Source organism: Marmota flaviventris, chromosome X (assembly GCF_047511675.1).
Source record: "Marmota flaviventris isolate mMarFla1 chromosome X, mMarFla1.hap1, whole genome shotgun sequence".
Taxonomy (NCBI): Eukaryota; Metazoa; Chordata; class Mammalia; order Rodentia; family Sciuridae; genus Marmota; species Marmota flaviventris.
The window spans coordinates 24,788,978-24,813,823 of NC_092518.1; the positions used below are offsets into that span (position 1 = coordinate 24,788,978).

The window sequence follows — 24,846 nt, forward strand, 5'->3', positions numbered from 1 at the left end:
TTTGAGCAACTACATGATAAACCAAATATTCACTTTACTGTATGTGGGTGTTTTCTACCTGTGGTGAACACAAGGTCCTACTGGGACATATTTAACACCCTCAAATAGACAGGAAAGATGGATAGGGATCCCATGAAATGATAAACACAAATCTACGTAACTCACATCTATATTCTACCTCTTAGGACAAACTGATTTTTTTTTTTTTTTGCCTGTGATCAATACGGTTTTACAGCTGTATTTCTTACTCTGTGACTGTCTTCAAAAACAAGAGAATTCTCAATAACTCCATGACAGACAGCTCACATTTATCTGGAACTCGCAGGCAATATAGAAAAAATATGCCCTGCACTCCACTTTCCACTTTAGAAATACACTCCTCAAATACCACATCAAATCAAAAAGGAAAATCTGAAACCTATTCATACATTAATGGGTACATCTTTGTTCAGCCTTCCAGAGAACAATGATGTTCAACATAGATCACAAATCTGTATGTACATTAACACAGAGATTGGCTTCATAAATAATCCTTAAAACACTCTTCAAATCTTTACAAAATTCTATTCATTTTGGCCCTGCTGGTCTCAAAGCGTGGCATCAGATATACCTCTCTGAGCAGTCTTCATGCTAAGATTCCCCCCCACACACTATTTTTTTATTTGTACAAAACACAATTACCTCTCTTTTTTTCATTTTATCTGAGGCTATGATAGGAACCTAATGCAAATTAAAATATAAAATAATTGGCTATGACAAAAGACCCAGCAACACCTACTTGTCAATAATAAGAAATTAAAGCATTACTCTACTGAGCACAGGGCTGACCTAATTTCCTACCATACAATTTAAATTTTCTCTCACCTTCTTTAGCTTCAAGTAGTGTGCAAGGTTATTATAACCACCTCAGAGCTGTTCCTGCTGTCAGTGCTGGAATAATCAGACTTATTGGAAGAGCGTTTTTAGTTTCTTAAAAACAAACATTAAACACTTATAAAAAGTAACAAATATCTACTGCTCTCACTGGGGAAATGGCAGTTGCCTAATTAAAATAAGATTTCTTCTGCCACCACTGTTATTTGGTACTGAAAATATTCTGAACAGTTGCCTTTAAAAAAATATATCTTTCCACTACTTCCCAGGGAGGAAACTAATCACTATGCTGTGATATGAAAAGGTAGAGTTCTCTTGTGATTTGCAGAGGATTAGTTTGGCTTCATATATAATCTGGAGCCCATTGATCCACACACACAAATGATTTCCCTTTAATCTGGGGATCAGACTCTTTTTCTAGAGGAACCTTGGCATCTGCATGCTGAATTGTTGAACTTGGCTTGCGCTGCTGGAATACTGGCAGGGTGGGGATGGGAGAATATACTTAAAAGTTTCTGCTACTGTGGGGAAGGGGCTTAGAAGGATGGGTGTCAATCTAAGCATCACAAATCCTATTCTACTTCCTATTTCGTGTTCCCTGGATATTTAACATTTTTATTCTGTTTGGCTCAATCCAGGGCAAAGATGATTGCCTCAGTGGCTGTTCCAGCTGTTACTTGTTCTCCGTCTATTTGCTTTTCAAGGTTTGCCTCCCACCCACCCTCAACTTTGGCCAAAGCAATTTCACTTCAGGGTCGTGTCCAATCCAAGATCAAACAATGATGACTGAAACCAATTCCACGGTGATCAAGGGTCGGAGACCTTTCATGTAAGCGTGTTGTTTCATTTGCTCCTCTCACTTCTCTGGGAGCAACTGTCTTCTCCAAAGAGGTGCTGTGGAACAAGGAAATTACAAAATCTAGGCAGAAAAAGAAAGCGTGATAGGGGCGGGGGGAGACAACAAGAAGAGATGACAGGTATAATGAACCAGAGGGACCAAGAAGAGCTTATTGGCCACGGAATAATATAGATTTTTCACTTCAAGACTCGGCTTGCCACTTAAAGCGGATGGATTTTTTTCATGGTGTTTAAAGCATTTTATAATTAATACTATGCCTCCCTCAGGTAACTAAACCCCTTCAAATTCAGTTTCAAAGTTAACTTCAAATTTAACTGAGATAAGCAAAGTGTCCAGCCCTTTTCATTGCTGTGATCGGACTGGGAATGCCAAACTTTGCTTAAAGATGAACACAGGCACCTGGAGAAACGTGAGAGAGGAACACCCCAGAAATGACTCCACACCCAACCCCAGAGGGCAAAAGAAGTCTAACCAACCACCCAAAACCCTCGATCCTCTCTCCGTCAAGTCCTTGACTTCTTAGGCTTTAATTGGTTTTTCTTTCCTGATTTCTCCAAGTCTTGAGGCATGCAATAAGCACGGTAGAAAACGTAGCGAGGGAAATTTCAGTTGGAATCCTCAGAAGAAATCAGGCAGAAAGTTGACCTTTTGGCACTTGCAGTGCAATGGAAGGTAGAGCCGCACGCGCCCCTTCCTTCTGCGAGGTCCAGAGACGATTTAGGAACAGCCTGTCTGGCTCACGTCCACACCGGCAGCCCGGAAAGAGGCAAAAAAGCTCCCGGCCCCAATCCCTGAGCGAAGAACATACTGTCCGCTCTGGGCACGGCGAGAAATCAGCTTTTTCTGTATGAGCCCGTCCCAAGACCGGGGAAGAGGCTTCCCGAGAGCTGGGCGCCAGGGGAAAAACCCCGGGGGCGCACCTGCAGCGGCTCCACCAAGACCCGCGGGAGAGGTTCCTCGACGCCCGGACGCCAGGGGTCCAGTCACCGCGCCTGTCCAAGTTTTGGCTTCCCGGGCTAGCCCTCTGTTCGTGCCACAAGTGCAAGGATTGCGGCGCGATCAGAGGGGGTCGGGGGCTGCGATCCACTTACCCTTTGAGCTGTTCCCTCATGGCTGCAAGGGCTCCGCGGTCGGGGGCGGGCGCAAGCAGAGGAGTGAGCTTTCCAGAGCCGCCGGGCTGCCCGAAAGTCGAGCGCCGCCGCCGCCCAGGCTCGCAGCCGAAAGCACTGCGGAGGAGCCGGCGCTGGCGGGCGGGCGGGCGGGCAGGCGGGCCGGCCGGGGAGGGGGCGCTGCGGGCAGACGGGGCGGGGCCGTGCTGGGCTCCGCCCCCACCTAGACCTGGGAACTGGGACTCCCTGGGACTAGGCAGTTGGAGCTTGCAAAACAGAAAGGAAAAAGCAAAAGAAAGAAAGAAAAGGAAAAAGAAGAAGGGGATGGGGTTTTAAGGTAGACCCAGGAATCTGGAAGCCACACACTGCTTGCTAGCACCCCTTAAAACCTCTAGCAAGACTACTTGTTGCCTAAATAAATGACCTAGGTGCAAATGACCTCATCGCAAATAATTAGTGTGTGGGCTTGGAGTTTTCTTTTTAGAAAATGAAAGAAAAATCACATGCACAACCCCCACACACACACTTCCCCCTCAATTGAAGATTAAAGTGGTGGGGCAGTAAAGACGTGAAATTCAGGTTAGGCTCAGGCTGGATCAAACGAGATTCTTAACAAGCATTTGCATTTGTTTTTGTGATATAGCAGTGGTTCTTAAAATGTAGTCTCTGGACCAGAAGTATCAGAATCACCTGAGAACTTCTTAGAAATGAAAATTCCCGGGGCCCCAGCCAAGACCTACAGAATCAGAAACTCTTGAGCACACTAAAGCTTGAGAAGCACTGGTGTAGGCTCTCTCTCTAATTATGACACCATTGCCAATGGTGCTTTCAGTATTCTTTCAGAAACATCTAAAAGGAGCTCTTTTTTCCAGTGGAACATTTTATTCCAAAAGTTACAGGGCCTGGACCTTTCAAATATGTCTCATCGTAGGGTCTGCAATATGATGATACTAGTTAACTACACAAGATTATTTCCAGCCTGGAAATATTCCAAAAAGAAGAAAGCCTTCATTAGCACAAGAATTTTCCACAACCTCCACATAATATCTTAGAGTCCGTAGAGTATCTTATGATAAATTCCTTTAGTTTTTTCATTGTCCCTCTTCATCCATTTATTTTGTGGGCCTGCTTTTCCTTTTTATCTTCTTCCAACCCTCTGCTTTTCACTCTCCTAGTTGATTCATTCCACTTCTGTCTACAGTTTAAACACATTCCTGTTTCTTTTTAAATATTCTCCCCCCACCATCACCATTTTTTTCTCCTAGATTGTTCAAGCTGAAAGGACCTGGAGATATCAATTTCCTATTACCATATGCTACAGCACGCAGAGAGGCAAAAATAAAGTAGTGAACAAAATTAAAAGGGGATGCCAGTTTTCTTAATTACCTTTGACAAATGAGAAAAAAAATGTAAACATTATTATTAAAGACATGTGCATGTAGGTATATGGCACTTCTGGTATATCACCTCATAAATTGAGGCTTGTTAGTGTTGTCCTTTAGCAATTTTGAGCCTATGAGTTGTAGAGACAGATGCTATTATGGTCTGAGGGGGGCACACTAGGATTCATTTTAGGTGAAGTTGTCATTCTGTCTAAAAGCGAATTCTAGGTCTGCCCTTATCTTTGAGGGAGAGCGATTAATGTCCTGTGATGAGGAAGTAAGTGACCTTTGCAGTTGATCAGTGACAGTAATCTCTATGTCAATGTGGGACAACACTTAAATATTGTTTATCTTTATTTCAGTGAAAAGACCCAAATCTCTCAGTGTGGACATTTGTAATATTAGAAATCAATTGGCTAAGGATTTGTAAAACCTGTGTGGTAAGACAGGTTGTCATTCTCTTCCTGTTTTTATTGTTGCTTTGTTGGTGGCGCCTTTACACTTGTAAATTACCTGCTAAAGAGTCTGGGGTTCTGGGTTGGGGGTACAGCTGAGTGGAAGAGTACTTGCCTAGCTCAAGGCCCAGGGTTCAGTCCCAACACAGAGGAAAAGAAAAAAGATTCAGGAATTCTGATATGCTTCTCTAAAATATAAATGCGGAAGTCTATTTTTTTCAGCGTCCAATTAGAAAACTACTAAGAACGATTTGTCAGGGGGGAAAAAAGAATGAAAAACAAGAAATCACTATTCATGTTTTTTTTTTTAATTTGACAGATGGCAATCCTCAAAAATACATCTTTAAGTTCTTTTTTAGACTGTAGTTATAGGCACTTGAAGGCTTGTTCCCAAATCTTGATGTTATTTTAGAAAATAAATACTGAAAGTATTATTAGGAAATGACATGGATATCAGACTGACTGTTTTGTTGTCAATTTCAGTCAGATTACGAATTTTGCTTATTAGGGAAAGATATTTAGAAAAAAGCAGAATTGATACATCTTCATTTTATATATAAATTATATAGTGATGCCATATATGATAATATATTATTTATAGTAGCTTATTATTATTATTGGTGGTGGTGCTAGAGATTGAACCTAGGGCCTCCTGTATGCTAAGCATGTGCTCTACCATTAAGCTATAGCCCCAACCCCCATAATGATTATGATTATGATTATTACTGGTTTTTTTTTAAAAAATTTTAGTTGTCAATGAACCTTTATTTTATTTATTCATTTATATACAGTGCTGAGAATCAAACCCAGTGCCTCATACATGTTAGGCAAGCACTCTACCACTGAGCTATAACCCCAGCGCTATTACTGTTTTTTTTTTTTTTCTTTTTTTTGGGTACCAGAGACCTAACCAATGGTCACTTAACCACTGAGCCACATATCAACCCTTTTTATTTTTTATTTTGAGACACTAAGTTGCTTAGGGTCTTACTAAATTGCTGAGGCTGGTCTAGAACTTTCAATCCTCCTGTCTCAGACTCCTAAACTGCTGGGATTTACAGACATAAGCCACCATGCCCAGTTTATTATTGCTGTTTTGATGTGAACCACAGAGACAAAAAGAGCCTGGACTTCTGCCACCAGAACAAACTTAAGTTGAAACCCTGACACCAGAATCTACCATGAGCTACTAGTCCCCAATGTCACAACTAGAATATGGTGGTGCAAGGATTGAAACTAGAGAGTCTGGCTCTGAGGATCATGGTCTTAGCTACTTTGGTATGAAGAGATATGGCTTCCTTTACTGTGGGAAAATCTGTTTTCTCTAGAATGCTCATAAGCAATCTTACTGATGAGTGAGGACACAGGAGAATACATTTGTTAGAAATAGGGGTAAAGAAGGAATGAGATGGAATGAGGTCAAAGAAGGTGACCCAGTAAATTTTCCTCTAACCAAAACTCCAATCTGAATCACTTAAACTTTGTGGATATCTTAGAAAAATCAGAACTTCTCTGACCTAAGGGACTGTGCTGGATTCCCTCATTCTTCCCTCCATCTCTAATCTCTGTCCTTCTCCATTCTGGGGCCCTAGAAGGTTAGACCTCTGTAGAGGGCATCAATTGGGCTCTCTTGCCCTTTGATTTCCTTTTGCTTTCAACCAATGGGAGGCAATGATGAAAGGCCTATAGAAGAAGATAAAAGGGCAGAAGGAGAGTGATGGCTGGGTATTTATTCCCCAGGTTCCCTCCTGCTGGTCTCTGGCCTAGCAGTAGCTGCATTCTTTGACCCACAGCTACAGGTTTTGTTGGGCAGTCCTTCTAGCAGCAATAGCATTTTGTAGGAGCCTCAAACCATTCCTTCCCCGTGCCCTTTTGGGCTAGTATTTACCATTCCTTGTTCTTGCCCCTACCCTACCCAGACCTTTGAAAAGAGCCTTTTCATTATACTCTCTTTTCAGTGCCTTTTTGAATGTACCAACTGTTTCTCCCAGGACAATGAATCAAACCAAGGCACATCCAGCTAAAACCACATTCTGGGGCAATAGACTAGATGCTGAATAGAGACTACTGCTAGATGATGAAGTCAGCTTTGCTCCTTGGAGATGAAAAGCAGACTAGACTCACTCTTTGGACAAATACTTAAAAGAAGGTTTCCCTGTAGGCCCACAAGGAGCTTCTGGCCTATTGGGGTAAAAGGAAGTTACAATTACAAATGGTAGCAATTGTGAAGGTAGAGTCCTGTTCTTTCCAAGAGACTCAAAGTTCTGCTTGTTCTTTGGGAGAGAATGTCAAGATAGGGGTTAGAGAGCCAGGCGTGGTGGCAAATGCCTGTAATCCCAGCAGCTTGGGAGGCTGAGGCAGGATGATCGTGAGTTCAAAGCCAGCCTCAGCAAAAGTGTGGCACTAAGCAACTTAGTGAGACCCTGTCTCCAAATAAAATACAAAATAGGGCGGGGGATGTGGCTCAGTGGTCCAGTGGTTGAGTACCACTGAGTGAAACCCTGTCTCTAAATAAAAATACAAAATAGGGATGGAGGTGTGGCTCAGTGGTCAAGTACCACCGAGTTCAATCCCCAGTGAGAGAAAGAGAGAGAGAATGTAAACTATGGAAGTGGCAAAAAGGGTGGAGAGATGATAAAAATAAGGTAGATAATAGAAGAGTCTTTTGGGGGGAGTACCAGGGATTAAACTCAGGGCATTTGGCCACTGAACCACATCCCCAGCCCTATTTTGTATTTTATTTAGAGGCAGGGTCTCACTGGGTTGCTTAGGGCCTAACTGTTGCTCAGACTTGATTACGAGGCTGGCTTATGAATTTGTGGTCCTCCTGCCTCAGCCTCCTGAGCCACTAGGATTATAGGCATGCGCCATCTCACCTAGCTAGAGAAATCTTAACTGACTAAATGTGTTTGTGGAGGAAAAGGAATCCTAGCTTGGCTGCTCTTTGGAGTCATCTGGAGAATGTGAAAAAATTCAGATGCCTAGCCAAGCATGGTACATGCTTTTAATTCCAGTGACTCTGGAGGTTGAGGCAAGAGGATCACAAGTTCAAGGCCAGCCTCAGCAACTTAGCAAGACACTCAAAATGAAACTAAAAGGGGCTGGGGGTGTGGCTCAGTGGTAGGGCACTCTTGGGCTGAATCCCTACTACCACCAAAAATTAAAAATTAAAAATTCAGATGCCTGACTTCTACTACTCAGAGATTCCGATGTAATTGGTTTTAAGCACTAGGATTTGTGTGTGTGTGGTAATGGGAATTCAACCCAGGACCTTCTGCATGCTAGGCAAGTGTTCAACCACCACTGAGCTATACACTTAGTCTCCCCCACTCCTGTCCCAGCCCATTTTTAAATTTTATTATGTCAGAATCTCCCTAAATTGCCCAGGCTGGCCCCCAATCTGCAATCATTCTGCCTCAGCCTCCCAAATCCTTGGGATTTCAGGTGTGTGCCACTGTACCCAGCAGGCACTGGGATTCTTAAGGCTCTTCAGGTGATTCTAATATGCAGCCAAGATTGAGGACCACTGTGCTAAGGGTGACTCCCAAGATTGGATGAGTAGCATTTAGAAAAACAGGGCAGAAGAAGGTTATGGGAGAAAAGATTTCAGTTTTGAACACAATGAGTTGAAGGTGATGTAAAAGTGAAAGTATCCAGGACGTAGTTGGATATTGTAGTCTGGAGTATAGAGGGAAGACATCTGGATTAGAGCTATGGTTACAAAATGTCAATGTTGTAGGGGTCTTTGGTTTGGATGAGCTCATCTTGTGGAGGGTGTAAGGGTCAAGGTAAGAAACAAGGCTGCTCCTACTTTCCACATCTTTTTCCTTTCTAGACAGCTTGTGGTTTCAATGTTAGTTCAATGCTACTTGTGTATAAAACAATGAGCAGAATAAGAAAGGAAAATTACAATGAATGGTTTGCTCTGAGCACTTTATGGGATGGCCCCTGAGGGACTTCACCAACTCCTAGAGTTCAGCTTTCCTCTAGCTCCAAAAATTCCTATTTGAATTCCTTTTTGTTCACTAACCAATCTCAAGTACAACGGGCCTCATTTTATAAAAAGCCACTCAGAGTATAGGTGTTGCTTAAAGATGCATAATACATATTTTAGAGTAAAATGTCAACATTTGGGTATTCTTTAAACACAGAAGAACTCCATGTTTCTCTTTGCATAGTACAAGTACTAACCATGAACAGTGAATCAGACATCTAACAAATGCTTACAATAATGGTGAATCGATGCCAGTTAGGGCAAATAGCATGGCATACCAATTAAAATGTGTATAACAATCCTTCTAGATCAATCCAAAACCAACATCTTTTGGCTATGATATGAACTCTAGCCAGTTCACATTCGCCAGCAAAGGAGGCCTCTACATTCAGACACAGAGCACTTTACACCCACACAAAAGCCTATTTTTCCAGGCCCTTCCTCTGCAGGGAGGCAGGGTAAGCCAGACTGAGTGAGGAAAGTTCTCTGAGCCAGCTGCCATCTAAACCAGAGATTTCACTAGACAGGTTCCAGATAAAGTCGAACTCTGCTTCAATCTCATGCAGTTTTCTTTTAATAAGATTTCTCAAAGCTTCACAGAGCCACCTATATCAAGCTGAACATCTAAAAAGATGTGAAGTTTAGCATCTTCACTAAAATAAAGCCACACTTCATTAACCTCACAGGCCTAGAGTTGCTTCGTGGGAAAGAATTCAGCAAGCCTATTAGCCTGCCAGCCATGGCACTACCCTGTGTATACGAAGCAACCACACCACCTTCTGCTGCTAAAAAAGAATAACTGAATAACTGGTTTAAGGTGGTTCAAGTGTATCTGGCTGCAGCATTTCTGGTCCACCTTAACAACAGCTCAGAGCTGTAACTATTTGTCTGCCTTTCCCAAAGCGATTGTGCCAAATAACAGGAATTTCAAAACTAGGCAGAAATTCTGACACTCTGCATAATCTCTCTTCCTCTTCAGCTACAAATAAGGCTTTGTATTCGATTAGACTCACAGCAGGTGAAAACCCCAATTAGTGAATTCATTCTGGGGCCTCTTTCTACCTTCCTCCCACACATCCACACTTTAGGAGAAAAAATAGGGGAAGTCACAGTCTTTTCTCAAATCACAAGTACATTAACCCTTGATCCACTCAATCAAGAAGAATTTTCATTGGAAAATGGAAGGCTGTCAAAAAATTCTTCTTTCTGGACTTCAAATGGGGTACAGAAAATTCTATTTTACCAGACTTTATTGTTTTCTTCAAATCTATAAATGCTCTCAGATTTTCTGATCAATCCAGAAATTACAGTTTTTCTTTCTAACTGAATACTCACAATGCCAATATTATCTAAAGAATGATTAATGGACAGTCCACTACAAGGGAGAATTACTTATAAGTTATGTTCTTATTTTGGTGTACTTGAGGTGAGAAAAAAATATTAAATTTTAGTTTAAACAGTGTGCTTTGGCCTTAGGAAATGCACAAAGTCTATATTTCATACTTTGTAAATATTTATTTGTCAAAGGAAATTCATCTTTGGGCAAGGGTAGAGGTTTGGTTTGAACGTTCAAAAAATTGAGACAGTTTTAGTTCTTAGAGTGATTTACTTATACTTTGTCAATTGCTTCTTAGGAAATAATTCACAACCCAGTTTTATTTATGAGCATATGATTAAAAAAGAACAGCTTTGTCTTTTTTAATTGTTTTAGTCCTGTCACTTTTCTTGAAACAAGTCATAGGACTTATTATCCATAAGAAAATACTGAACATATATCAAATAGTAATGCAGCTTTTAGAAGTAGTCATCTGTTACTGTCAGAGGTTCATTTCATTTTGAATCTTTTTAATTAAAATGCAAAGTTCTACATACATGCTTGCCTAAATTACCCCTCTCTGAAATACTTGAATTTCATAAAATAACGTTAAATGCTAATCTAACCATTATTAATACTTATGACTTGGTTCTCATGATTTGGAAAAAAGTAAACAAAGGAATTACTAGTCAATTAAGGGAAGAAGGAAGTCATCCTAAATTGAAACAGATAAGGAAAATTGTAATATTCAAATGCTACAGATGAAGACACACCAGTTTTTCCTCCTTTGAGATGAATATCTAGAAGACTCATGTTCTATCAAAAGCAGCTTTCTTAATCTTCAGCATCATAGCTGTATAAAACAGCAGAAGTATTAAAGTAGAAGGGCAGTGTCCAGACCAATTTTGTCGCTTAGAAGCTAGTCACTTAACCCTTTAAATGTGAGTCACTTACTCTTTGGGAGGTTTTGTATACAGATGGTACTGCACAGGGACATAATGACTCTGAATGAGATTTGAAGGCTGGGGAATACTGTGTTAATGCAAAGTAGCCTGTCAGGCAAGTCTGATTCCTTAGAAGAAGAAAACCCAAGGTGTTTGGGAATTCTGCTAAAAATATGGCATGAAGGCCAGGTGCAGTGGTGCACACCTATAATCCCAGTGACTCTGGAAGCTGAGGCAGGAGGATTGCAAGTTCAAACCCAAGCCTCAGAAACTTATCGAGGCCCTAAGCAACTCAGCAGGACCCTGTCTCTAATACAATCTAAAAAAGGACTAGGGATGTGGCTCAGTGGTTAAGTACCCCCTGGGTTCAATCCCTGGTCCCTGCCCTGCCCACCCCCCCCAAAAAAAAACCCCAGTTTATGGCACAAAGAAAATCCAGCACCATCCAAGCTAAGATATATATATATATATATATATATATATATATATATATATATATATATATATATATAAACTTCACACCATTTGCTATTATTCTTTGAATCTGAAGTTAAAACATGAATATTATTCACACTTGTTAAAATGTGTACCCATATTTTTAGAGAGCAGGACACTGTGAGAAAGCTAGTGAATACTGATTTAGTAGGGGACAGTCCAAGAGAAAGATCCCCTAGAAGGAGAAGGCCTCCTGGTGGCAGGCCTTAAACAGCCAGCATGTGGTAGGAATTTCACACAAAGACAGGCATCCATGAAAGGGAAAATGGAGGTAAAAACCAATTTCACCAATTAATGATATACTAAGGACTGAATCTTATACTCCCACTCTTGCTTATTTTTGTCAAGGCATGTTTTGAAGATGAAAAGGAAATGTGGCTACAATAAAATTGGATTTATCCACAATATTCAAGAAATGTTTTCTTGTGCTACCCCCAGACTAAGTTTCCCTATTAAATATTCCCCTATGTTAATTTCTTTAAATGATGTATTTATGGATATTGCATATGTATTTGTAGATCATTAAAACTCTTCTTATTTGGGCTGGAGGTATAGCTCAGATGGTAGAGTACTTGCCTTGCATGCATAAGGCCCTGGGATCAATCCCCAGTACCACAAAAAAACAGCAACAAAAACCCTCTTCTCATTTTTCTTTATAGTTAGTAAAAATTGGGGGGCTGTGGAAATATATATCAGGTTCCTCTACTAGGTGGTACTAGGTGGATCCAAGGGCCTTGTCTGTTGTAGGGAGACAGCTTCATATATGACCAAACACAATACCAGACAGATTACAATAAGTACATAAATTGAGAAAAAAGAAAAAAAAAGTGAAGCAAAAAGGGAAAGGTGATCAGTTTTGTTTTGTTTTGTTTTGGAACTGGGAATTGAACCCAGAGGTACTTAACTACTTAGTCACATCCCCAGGCCTTTTTTGGATTTTATTTAGAGACAGGGTCTCACTAGTTGCTGAGGCTGGTTTTGAACTCACAATCCTCCTGCCTCAGCCTCCAGAGCCACTAGGATTACAGGTGTGCACCATCATGCCTGGCTAGGAGATCAGTTTGAAACCATGGAATCAGTGAATGTGAATTTCAATTCAGAACTAAGTGGGTTGCCAAGTATGGTAGCGTAGGTCTGTAATTCTAGTGATTTGGGAGGCTGAGGCAGGAGGATTACAAATTTGAGGCCAGCCCCAGCAATTTAGCCAGACGCTATCTCAAAATAAAAAGGGCTGAGGATGTGGCTCAGTGGTAGAGTGCCCCTGAGTACTGGGAGTGTGGGGGTTGGGGGAGAACAGAGAAAAGATAAAAAGAATTAACTAGGCTTAGATCACCAGGGTTCGTGTGTATTTTTGTTAGCATATGAAGAGCTGAAGCATGTTTCTTAAATTGACTCTGTGAGCTAATCTCTCATATTAATAATTTACAAGACAGACTTTCTATGTTTAAGTACTGCTTAGTAATGACATCAGTTTATGCTTTTTAGGAACTCAAAAAAGTATCAGGCAATATTGAACACTATATCTTAGAAAAGCTAGTTGGCAGGAAACAGTACTATTTGATATCATTAACACCTTAGTGTGGGAATCTGAGTCCTCATGGCTTGACCTACTCCCATGCCTTCCAGGCTGGCCAACAGAGAATTGGAAGCATCTTCTCATATAATGGGCAGAGAAGAATAAATTGGTACTGCCTGTACCTTGGGGGTTCTAAAAATTGAACCCAGGGATGCTTTAACACTGAGCTACATTCCCATTCCTTTTTCATTTTTATTTTGTATTTTGAGACAGGGTCTGGCTAAGTTGCTGAAGCTGACCTCAAACTTGTGATCTTCCTGCCTCAGACTCTTGAGTTGCAGGGATTACAGGTATGTTTATCACTGAGCCTGGTACCAGTATGGTTTCTTAGGAAACAGAATTGAATAGAAAATATGAGAGTATATTACATAGTAAGAGTAAGCAATATTTTGTGAAACTTTTCTTTCAATCATACAAACAAATTAAAAAATATACAGGTTGGGGCTGTAGTTCTGCGGCAGAGCGCTTGCCTAGCACATGTGAGGCACTGGGTTTAATCCTCAGCACCACATAAAAATAAATAATATAATAAGGGCATGCTGTTCATCTACAACTAATATATATGTGAATATATATGAGTATATATACATATATATAAATATATATATATATATATATTAATATATACACATATATATGAATATATATACATATATATTAATCTATACATGTACCTAGGGTAATGATGTCTGTCTCATGTACAAGCAGAGAAGTGAAAAATTCTGCTCCATTTGTGTATAATGAATTGAAGAGCTTTCTACTGTCATGTGTAACTGATTAGAATTGAAAAAAAAAGAAAAAAAATATATAGATGTAGATACATGTGTGTGGTATTTGTGTGCGCTGGTGATGATATACAAAATACAAATTTTTTTTCTTTTTGAAGATACTGGGGATTGAACCCAGGGGTGCTTTACCACTGAGCTACATCCCTAGCCCTTTTTAGTTTTTATTTTGAGACAGGATATTGCAGAGTTTCTGAGGATCTCACTAAGTGGTTGAGGCTGGCCTTGAATGAGCAATTCTTCTGCCTCAGCCTCCTGAACCTCTGAGAATATAGGAATGCACCACCATGCCTGGCACCAAATATAATTTTTATGGTGGATTAGTCAAGAACATATGAAAGCTACTGAGTCTACAGCATAAAGGAATGGATGAACTATGTACCTACTAGACAATTAATTACTCATAATAAAATCTCTCCAGACTAGGGCTTAGAAATAAGTTTATGGTAGTCCATTTGCAATCCTACTCTGTGGTCAGAGCTGGAACATTACAAAAAACTCAGGAAGACAAAAAGGTTGGGAGCAGGTAGGGAAGGCATTCATCAAGTCTGAAGTTATAGCCAGGTGGGATGCTGCTGCAAGGGATGAGAATATGCTCTTAGGGTTGTCTACTTAGCCAGCTGTTTGTTTGGGTGACTGGGAGTATACTAGGAATCAGCCCTTTCTTTTTCTTCCAAATGGCATGGTAATACTGTCACATTGAAGAAGAAAAAAACATTGCTGCTAAAAGTATTGTCAAGGGGAGTAACAAGTAGCTCACACTACTATACAACTGCACGTTGCCTGTCTGAGCAATGTACGTCAAAACAGAAACTGAGAAATAATCCTTCTGCTCTCACCCTGCGGTGAAATGGAATTTGCAGCCCTTGCAAGCATGCCCAGGTCTAAGCCAACAAATGGCAAGCATGTACCTGACAGAATGATGACATTTTAAGGCTGGATGGTCCTCATTCTACTTACTATCTATAAATTCAACCTATTAAATGTTTGGTAATATATAAAAAAGTGTTTGTGAAGATTGAAAATGATTATGCCTGGAAAAAAAATGTATTCTCATATAATTGTAGGACGATTTTAGATAGTTTTAGATATTAAGTACATTAAGAGTAAAAATAACAGCTTTAGGGACAAAACTCTTCTCAAAAGAGTGTCCACCTATGAGAGCAACCGAAAAGGAAGTCATGATCTTTTTCTTCTATATTTAATCAAACATTTGTCAAACTCCCTGTAGTAATAAGCAGTTAATTAATTACATTTTAGAATCAGTATTTCTTACATTTTAAAATCATCAGACTAACCAGGTGTGGTGGCACACGCCTATAATCACAGAGGCTCATGAGGCTGAGGCAGGAGGATCACTAGTCAAAGCCAGCCTCAGCAACAGCAAGGCGCTAAGCAACTCAGTGAGACCCTGTCTCTAAATAAAATACAAAATAGGGCTGAGGATATGGCTTAGTGGTTAAGTGCCCCTGAGTTCAATAGCAGGTTCCAAAAAATTTAATAAATAAATAAATAAAATAAAATCATCAGAGTATGGATACCCTATTTCTACCACTGGCCTTGAAATTACAAACCAACTGGTTAGCCCAGCATGATTACTCATGAGGAAAGAATTTTAACAACATACCCCATTATACCTCAATTCAGATTCTTTTCTCCAATGCTTTGTGATATATTATGGAATGGCCAAAATTCTAGCCCTTTCCTGACAGCTAGCTCCTTCATGTGACTGTTATCTCCTTCTATCAAGCAGTAGTCTTTCCCTACGCCTTGTATCTGGGATGGCCTATGAGATGACTTGATTCAGTCAATGAACAATACCAAACATGACACAAGCAGAAACCTAAGTCCCCATATGACAAGGCCTGTATTAGCACATTGAATGATGAGCCACACAGACGTAGTTGTATCTGTACCTAGATGATAGCTTGCTTGTCAACCATCATACATGCCAGTCAGGCCACAAAAGTTCATCCAGTTGCAAGCTGACCACAGATACATGAGCAAGAATAAGCAAAAGCAAAGAATAGTACAACTGGTCCAAGCCTGAGAAATGACCCAATCCTCCCATCAGATACCGTGCTAAGTAATGGCTATAATGTTCATGGTCTACAAACTGGCTTATGGGCAAAGTCTGGTCCATGGCCTGTTTTTATACAAACTGCCAGTTAAGTATGATTTCTATATTTTTGTTTTCTTAGTTTTATGTGCACATATGTTTTGTAGTAGCAGGGATTGAACCCAGGCACTTTACCACTTAGTTGTATTCCAGTATAAAAGTATTTTTGTGATAGGGTCTCATGAAATTGCCCAGGCTGGCCTTGAACTTATGATTCTCCAGTTTCAGACTCCCAGGTCACTATGATTACAGGTATGTGTGATCACTCCTAGCTTGATTTTTACATTTGCAAAGATCTGTTAAAAAAAATCTGAGGACTGGGGTTGTAGCTCAGTGGTAGAGCACTTGCCTAGCACATGTGAGGCACTGGGTTCAATCTCCAGCACCACATAAATAAACAAACAAATAAATAAATAAACAAACATACATCTGAAAAAGCATATACAGCAGAGACCATATGAGGCCCCCAAAGCCTAAAACATTTATGCTCTGGGCTTTTATAGAAAATGTTTGTTGAGCAGGGCCTGTAATCGCAGCGGCTTGGGAGTCTGAGGCAGGAGGATCACGAGTTCAAAGCCAGCCTCTGCATCGGCGAGGTTCTAAGCAATTCAGTGAGATCCTGTCTCTAAATAAAATACAAAATAGGGCTGGGGATGTAGCTTAGTGGTCCAGTGCCCCTGAGTTCAGTCCCTTGTACCAAAAAAAAAAAAAAAAAGAAAAGAAAATGTTGAAGCCAGGTGTAGTGACACACACCTATAATCCCAGCAACTTGGGAGGCTGAGGCAGGAGGATCATAGGTTTGAGGCCCACCTCAGCAACTTAGCAAGACACTGTCTCAAAATTAAAAAAAAAAAAAAAAAAAAAAATATATATATATATATATATATATATATATATATATATATATATATATATATATATATAAAGGGCAAGGGACTTAGCTCAGTGGCACAGTGCCCTGGGTTCAATCCCCAGTACCAAAAAGAAATAAAGAAAATGTTTGTTGAGCCCAGTGTTAGGCCAATAATTTGTGAGGTGGTTTGTTATGCAGCAAAATGTAGCTGATACACATTTATTCCCAAGAAAAAGTGTGAGAAACTAGAACTTTCATATAGAACTCAGTTGAAATCTAGTTAGTTGATACTTGGTATTCATCTTCTAACTGCTTGTTAATTTAGATAACACTTGAATGAAATGAACAAATTCACATATAACCTGGGAAGTTATTTTTGTAGTGTGGTTCTCAAAATCAAAAATATTTTTTCAGTACTGGAGAATGAACCCAGGGGGCACTATACCACTGAGCTAAATCCCTGGCCCTTTGTATTATTTATTTTGAGACAGGTTCTCACTGATTTGCCCAGGCTGGCCTTAAACTTGCCATTCCCCTGCCTCAGCCTCCAGAGTCATTGGATTATAGGTGTGTGCCACCACACTTTACAATGAAAGATTTTTAAAATTTTAGTTTTTGTAGTTGTAGATGGTCAGAATGCCTTTATTTTATTCATTTATTTTTATGTGGTACTGAGGATTGAACCCAGTGCCTCACACATGCTAGACAAGTGCTCTACCACTGAGCTACAGCCCCAGCCTGCAAGATTTAAAAAAATATATATTTTTAGTTGTAGATGGACATAATATCTTTATTTATTTATTTTTATGTGTTGCTGAGGATCAAACCCAGTACCTCACCGTGCGAGGCAAGTACACTACCACTGAGCCTCAACCCCAGCCCAAAGCAAGATTTTTTAAAGGTTAGATAGAAGAACAAGAATACAATTTTTAGCAGCTTTATTAATAATATCCCCAAACTGGAAAATCCCAAATGTCTACCAACAGAGGAATGCATACATGAAATGTAGTATGTCCAAGGAACAGAGTACCCTACAATTAAAAAGAAACAAAATATTGATCCTCAAACTATTGCTATTTGAAAAATATTATGCTGAGAGTAAGAAACCAGATGCACACAAAAATTTTGTAAAATTCCATTTATAGAAAATTCTAAAAAGTAAAAAATAACATATAATGACAGAAAACAAATCAGTGGCAATGTTGTCTGGGATCCAGGATGAAGGGTAAAATGGCCTGCAAAGGGGCACAAAGAGGCATGGGGGGTCTGAGAATGTGCTATGCTTTTTAAGAATTATTTTATTTCTTTCTTTATTTAATACTTTTGATTATAATAGTGGTTTCCCAAGTATACATGTGTCAAAAATCAGTGAGTAGGGCTGGGGAAATAGCTCAGTTGGTAGAGTGCTTGCCTTGCATGCGTAAGGCCCTAGGTTGAATCCCAGCCCCCTCTAATAATAATAATAATAATAATAATAATAATAATAATAATAATAACAACCAGTGAATTGTACACATGGATGCAGTTTATTGTATGTAAATTATTCTTTAATAAAGTTGACATTAAACACTTTTAAAGCATTTGCCCTAAAATCAAACTTAACATTTAAAAAAATCTATACAATTTGGACAGAAAATGAGGTGCATTACAGGATATTTATACAAATATGTTTATATAAATATTGGACAGATTCAGGTCATTCTGTCAGTTCCTTTCTGATTAATAGCAAAACATAAGATTCAGAAATGACCTTAAAGGTTAATGAATTACATCCTCTATTCTAAAACAGAAATTGCCTGTAGGGGTGAGACAGTCATTTTAGCCTTGAAGATCTACTGTACAGGGAGCCTCTTGCTTTTCAAGGCAATCAATTCTACTTTTCAGAAGGCCCAATTATAAAATTTTCTCTAACATTCGCTTTCCTGGGCTGGGGATATAGCTCAGTTGGTACGGTGCTTGACTTGCATGTATTAAGGCCCTGGGTTCAATCCCCAGACCACAAACAACAACAACAAAACCCAAAAGTTTGCTTTCCTGTGATTTCCACGTAGTAGGCTGAATCCATTCTCCAGGTAAAACAAGAAAAAAAAATAACTAAAACAAGGAACCAACCAACAACACCAAAAACAACAACAAAAACCCAATCAAAGCATAATTTAAAAACTCTTGTAACTTAATAATATTTGGGTTCCTCTATTATATTTTCCTAATTACAATGCTAAATCTAAATACTTATGTTTCTTTCTATTTTTCCCCATATAATATGGCCTACAGACACTTGTCTATTTTAGTGTGTTTTGAGAAAGAAGATTCATTTAAGATGTGATATTCAGACCCGCCATGTTGGTGTGCTCCTGTAATCCCAGTGACTCAGGAAGCTAAAGCAGGAAGATCTGCAAGTTCAAGTCCAGCCTGGGCAACTTAATAAGACCCTATCTCAAAATAAAAAATAAAAAGGTTTGGGAATATAGTTCAATAGTAAAACACCCCTGGTTTCTATCCTAGTATCAATAACAGTAATAATAAACAACTATAATATTCAGAACTGAGTCAGTGGGGGTACTTAAATCCCCTGCTTTGGCACTATTAATGCTATAGCATTTAGTTTTGTATATGTCACATCATACTGAATTTTTGGATTTCTAGAAATCCAAGGTTTTTAAAATATAATCTGATATTTAATAGAGGTCTCTTCCCTCCTTTGTTTTTACGATTGATTACTTGAGGCTAAATGTGAGACTAATGTCTTATTTAAATATGCTTTCAAATTTCATCTTGTAATAAAAACTCATCTTTCTCCTTTATCCTCTGGTGCTGGGGGGATCAAGCCCAAGGCCTTACACATGCTAAGCACATGCTCTATTAAGTTACATCCTCATTCCCTGAGAACTTCTCTTTCTAACAGACTGTTAGAATCTGGATGTCATCTGAAGTATTAACAACTTTTGTGAATTTCAAGTGTACTGATAGATTTAGCTGATAGTGTATACTCATTCCATCAAAAATGTAGAATATACTGTAAATTTTTGCTATGTTAGGCAGTAAAGAGACTGAAATGGACACTAAGGCATCTGCTTGGCATTTTTAGACTATAGCAGTAAACATGTATGAAGAATCACAATTTGGTTAGATAATTGCTGGTGAACCCTCACAGAAGTATTGATACATGCACAAAATTGCCCAAGTGAGGTTGTCAGACAGAAGGCTGAGGTGAGTCTGAGATGAACTGAAGAAAACAACCATGTACAAAGGCATGGATATCTTAAGTACAGGGCCAAGAACAGAGACTTTACTGCATGTTTTGTTTTTGGTTTTGGTACCAGGGATTGAACCCAGGGGTGCTTAACTACTGAGCCACATCCCAGCCCTTTTTATTTTTTTAATTTTGAGACAGGGTCTCCTTAAACTGCTTAGGGCTTCGCTAAATTGCTGAGGCTTGCTTTGAACTTGGTGATCCTCCTGACTTGGCCTCCCAAGTTCCTGAGATTAGAGGCATGCACCACTATGCCTGACTCTGCTATATGTTAATCCAAATCTATCAGTCCACATTGTTTAGCTGTCTTTGTTTAATCAGCTGCAAATTCAACCTATTACCCAGCCCACTGTTCCTCATCTCGTACCCAAGATTGTCAAAAGAGAACTTGAAAAATGTGTTGCAAAATTATAGGATTCACTGTCTAAGTCTTCTCATCTAGCTATCAAATAGCTATACAAAAAAGGAAATGAGGTGAATGTGGCATGACAAATTTACAGAGTGTCACACAGCTTCCCAGGAGCATGCTATTTTAAGCATTTATTTAAATCTGTTCAATGTTTGTTTTCTGATATTTCATTGCTCATCAACATGAAGCTTATTGGATTGTTTTTTGTTTGTTTTGGTACTGATTGAACCTATGGTTGCTTTACCACTGAGCTACATCCCCAGACTGTTCTTCTTATTTTATTTTTTTGAGACAGGACCTCACTAAATTGCTTAGGGCCTCACTAAACTTCTGAAGCTGGCCTTGAACATTTTTAAAACTTATCTCCTTATTTTTAAATGTCAAAATAGCGTTTTCTTACCTAGGTGAGGTGGCACACATTTGTAATCCCAGGGATTTGGGAGGCTAAGGCAGGAGGATTGCAAGTTCAAGGACAGCCTCAGCAATTTAGAGAGGCCCTTTGCAATTTAGGGAGACCTTGTCTTAAAATAAAAAGAAAAAAGAGCTGGGGATGTGGCTCAGTGCTTAAGTGCCCCCCAGGTTTAATCCCTAGTACCAAAGCAATGAATAAATTTAAAAAATTAAAAAAATAGCATTTTCTTATTTCCATACATGACATCACCAGCCCCCTACCCATCTTTCTCTAAGCCCATCACCAGTGATTCTTTTCATGGGAGAAGAAGTAGGCTTTAATTGCTACTCAGTAAGAAGAATATACTTCTGTTAAGTACAATGAGAGACTGTGTCTCCAAATAGAGTCTGGACATTAGAATCACATGGAAATACTTCTACACATGAAACCTGGTCTCTAAAAAAAAAATCTTTTTTCAGTACTGGAGATTGAACCTAGGTACACATTACCATGGAACTACATCCCTAGTCCTTATTATTTTTTATTTTGAGACAGGGTCTCACTAAATTGCTGAGGCTGGCTTTAAACTTGTGATCCTCCTGCTTCAGCCTCCGGAGTAGCTGGGGTTATGGGCATGCACCACCACACCTGGCTCTGAATTACTTTCATTTACTTTACAACAAAAATAATATGAATTAAGATTTTTCCTCAGAGAGTTTAGAAAAAATCCTGTTCTTATTAAACTTGCATAAAATTTTGGTTGGATTTATGTCATTTTAAAAGCCAGGGTATTTTCCTAAAAAAACAAACAAACAAGTATTTTGAATGTTTCCAACTGTATTAAATTACTCCATATATATGTGGCTGTCAAATGTATTTATGACCTTCATAAATGACCTAAAAGTCCCTCTGTATTTCTGACTTGTCATGGTGATGGCAGTAAATGGGGTTAGGAAGGTTAGATGTGTTTCATTGCTTTTTGGTTTTTAGTTTGGTAAGCAAACAAGATAATATACCTAGTGCCTTTAAGTCACAGAGCAAAAATAATATAGTGTTTTCTGAAATACCACACTAAATCTATGCAAATCTCCAATTTGCATCATCCACAAACCTAGTATATTTTGGCAGATTTTAACTAGAGCTAAATAATTGGTATACATTTATACTTAATTGTAATCAAATGTAATGGCATGTATGCAAAACACAGACTTTGCTCAAAGTGCTCTTAATAGATGAAATCTGATTATTGAACTTGGCAGTAGACCATTCATTTGGAGGAAAGTAGTTAATCATTACTTCTTGCCTCTACTTTTCTTCTCTTTGTTGATACTGGTTTTAAGATTCTGAATGCTATAAATGAACACTTTAATGAAGATGCATCTTTATCCATAGGAAAATGAAATGTATTACCTAAGACTAATAAAGTCATTTATGAGTTTCAAGTAAGAGCAAATGTAAATGGTAAAAAATTCCATTATTTATCATCAGTAAATCCAATATTATTTGGATTTTATTTATCATCAGTAAATCCAGTTTTCACAGCAGCTCTATTTATATTAGCTTTTCCTACACCTTGCTTCAAAGTGCCAATTCTTTCCAATATATAATCAAGGGAATTTTGTGTTGGGAAGAAAACTTCTTATCTTTGTAAAGGACATTTAGAGGAGAGGTAGGGAAAAGCAAGAGAGATCATGCGTGAGGATTAAAAGTGAAGGCATGGATTGAATGGATTTCAACCATTATTTTAAAAGGCTTATCTGAAAAAAGATGTTCTTTGAATCAAGTGAAGTCTGATTTCCAATTCTAGAATATTTCCAAGTTTAATAATAAATTCATTACTCTGAAAATGAAGGCAGATACATATAATATCTTTAACCCTTCCCCTTCTTTCTTCTAATACTGGGGAATGAACCCAGGGGTGCTTTACCACTGAGCTGTATCCTTTTATTTTACTTTTTATTGTTGTTTTCTTTTACTCTTTTTAAAAATAAAGCAATATAGTTATACATAGCAGTTGGGTTCATTTTGACCAAATCATTGCATGGAATTTGATTGATTCTATTTCAGTCCCCAGTGTCCCCCTGTCCCTCCCATTTTCCCTCACCCTATTCTTTTTTCTCTGCTTTATTGATCTTCCTTTTGCTTGTTTATTTATTTAGTTTTAAAATTGGCACTTTCTACATATACATAAAGGTGCTTTTTACATATACATAAAGGAATTCACTGTAGTATATTTCTATATGTACAGAGTATGATTTTGTTAAATTCATTCCACATTTCCATCCTTTTTTTGTTCCTCTTTCCTTTCTCCCCATCTCCTTCTTTTGTTCCTTTTCCCTATATCCTTTTGATACCTGATCCCTACTTCCCCTTATTTTGCTCTAGCTTCTGCATATGAAAGAAAACGTTGGACCCTTGACTTTCTGAGTCTGGTTTATTTTACTTAATATTCTCTAGTTCCATCCATTTTCCTGTAAATGCTACAATTTCATTTTTCTTTATGACTAGTAAAACTCCATTGCGTGTGTGTATATGTGTGTGTGTGTGTGTATGTGTGTGTGTATCTATCTATCTATCTATAATATTTTATTAATCTATTCATCTATTGATGGGCATCTGGGCTGGTTCCATATCTTGGTTATTGTGAATTAGGCTGCTATAAACATTAATGTGGTTGCATCCCTATAGTAAGCTAATTTTAGTTCTTTTTCTTTTTGATACTGGGGATTGAACCCAGGGTTGCTTAACCACTGAGCTACATCTCCAACCCTTTTTATTTTTTGTTTTGAGACAGGGTCTTGTCAAGTTGCTTAGGGCCTTGCTAAGTTGCTGAGGCTTTCCTCAAACTTGCAATCTTCCTGCCTAGGCTGCCCAAGTCATTGGGATTAGTTTTGGATAAAGATCAAGGAGTGCTGGAAATATGGTAGTTACATTCCTAGTGTTTTTTTGGGGGGAGAGTACTGGGAATTGACTTAGGGGCACTCAACCACTAAGCCACATCCCTAGCCCTATTTTGTATTTCATTTGGAAACAGGGTCTCATTGAGTTGCTTAGCACCTCGTTTTTTGCTGACACTGTCTTTGAACTTGTGATCCTCCTGCCTCAGCCTCCCAAGCCACTGGGATTACCATTCCTAGTTTTTTGAGGAATCTCCATACTGCTTTCCAGAGTGGTTGGACTAGTCTGCAGTCCCATCAACAGTGTATGAGTGTAGCTCTTTCCCCATACCCTCACCATCATTTATTATTGTGTTTTTGATAATTGCCATTCTGACTAAATCTTAGTGTAGTTTTGATTTTCATTTCTCTGATTGCCAGAGATGTTGAATATTTTTTTCATATATTAGTTGACCATTTTTCCTTCTTTTGAGAAGTGTCTGTTTCGTTCATTTTCCCATTTATTGATTGGGTTATTTGGTTTTTGTTGTTGTTGTTAAGCTTTTTGAATTCTTTATTTATGCTGGAAATTAATCCTCTGTCAGCAGAGTAGCCAGCAAAGATTTTCTCTCATTCTGTAGGCTCTCTCTTCATGCTCTTAATTGTTTCCTTTCCTTTGCAGAGACTTTTAAAGTTTCTTTCTTTTAAAGCACTTTTAAGTGCTGTCCCACTTATTGATTTTTGGTTTTCTTTCTTGTGCTATATGAGTCTTGTTAAAGAAGTCAATGCCTGTGCCAGTATGTTGAACCATGCCTGGTTCAACCTCACACATTTAAATCTAGGATATGAATCCAGACATTAGGAAAACCCAATATATTGCCAATCCTAATAACTCCATTGAATTAGATTATGAGTTTTTAAAAATTTCAGGCTGGGCATGGTGGGTGCATGCTTGTAATTTCAGAGATTCTGGAGACTGAGGCATGATGATTTCAAGTTTGAGGCCAGCCTTGGAAACTTAGCAAGATCTTATCTCCAAAAAAGTTTAAAAAAGGTTGGGGGTGGGCTGTAGATATGTCTCAGTGGTAAAGTACTGTTGGGTTCAATTCCGAGTACTACCAAAATATTACTTATTATATGTTTTTATTTATAAAAAAT

The 24,846-nt window shown here is 38.8% G+C and overlaps 1 protein-coding gene across 10 annotated transcripts in view; it reads right to left on the reverse strand.

The window, feature by feature from the left end:
* Positions 1-24,846, reverse strand: part of Dmd (dystrophin) — a 2,062,171-nt gene that overhangs the window by 143,693 nt on the left and 1,893,632 nt on the right. For 2 of the 10 annotated variants that reach the window (XM_027927379.2, XM_027927381.2), the window contains exon 1: positions 2,824-2,970. The exons of the other annotated variants lie outside the window; for them this stretch is intronic. In XM_027927379.2, coding sequence (XP_027783180.1) covers positions 2,824-2,843 — 20 coding nt within the window. In that variant the 5' untranslated portion in view covers positions 2,844-2,970. Of the gene's footprint in view, positions 1-2,823; positions 2,971-24,846 lie in introns of those variants that run through there. 10 annotated transcript variants of the gene reach the window in all.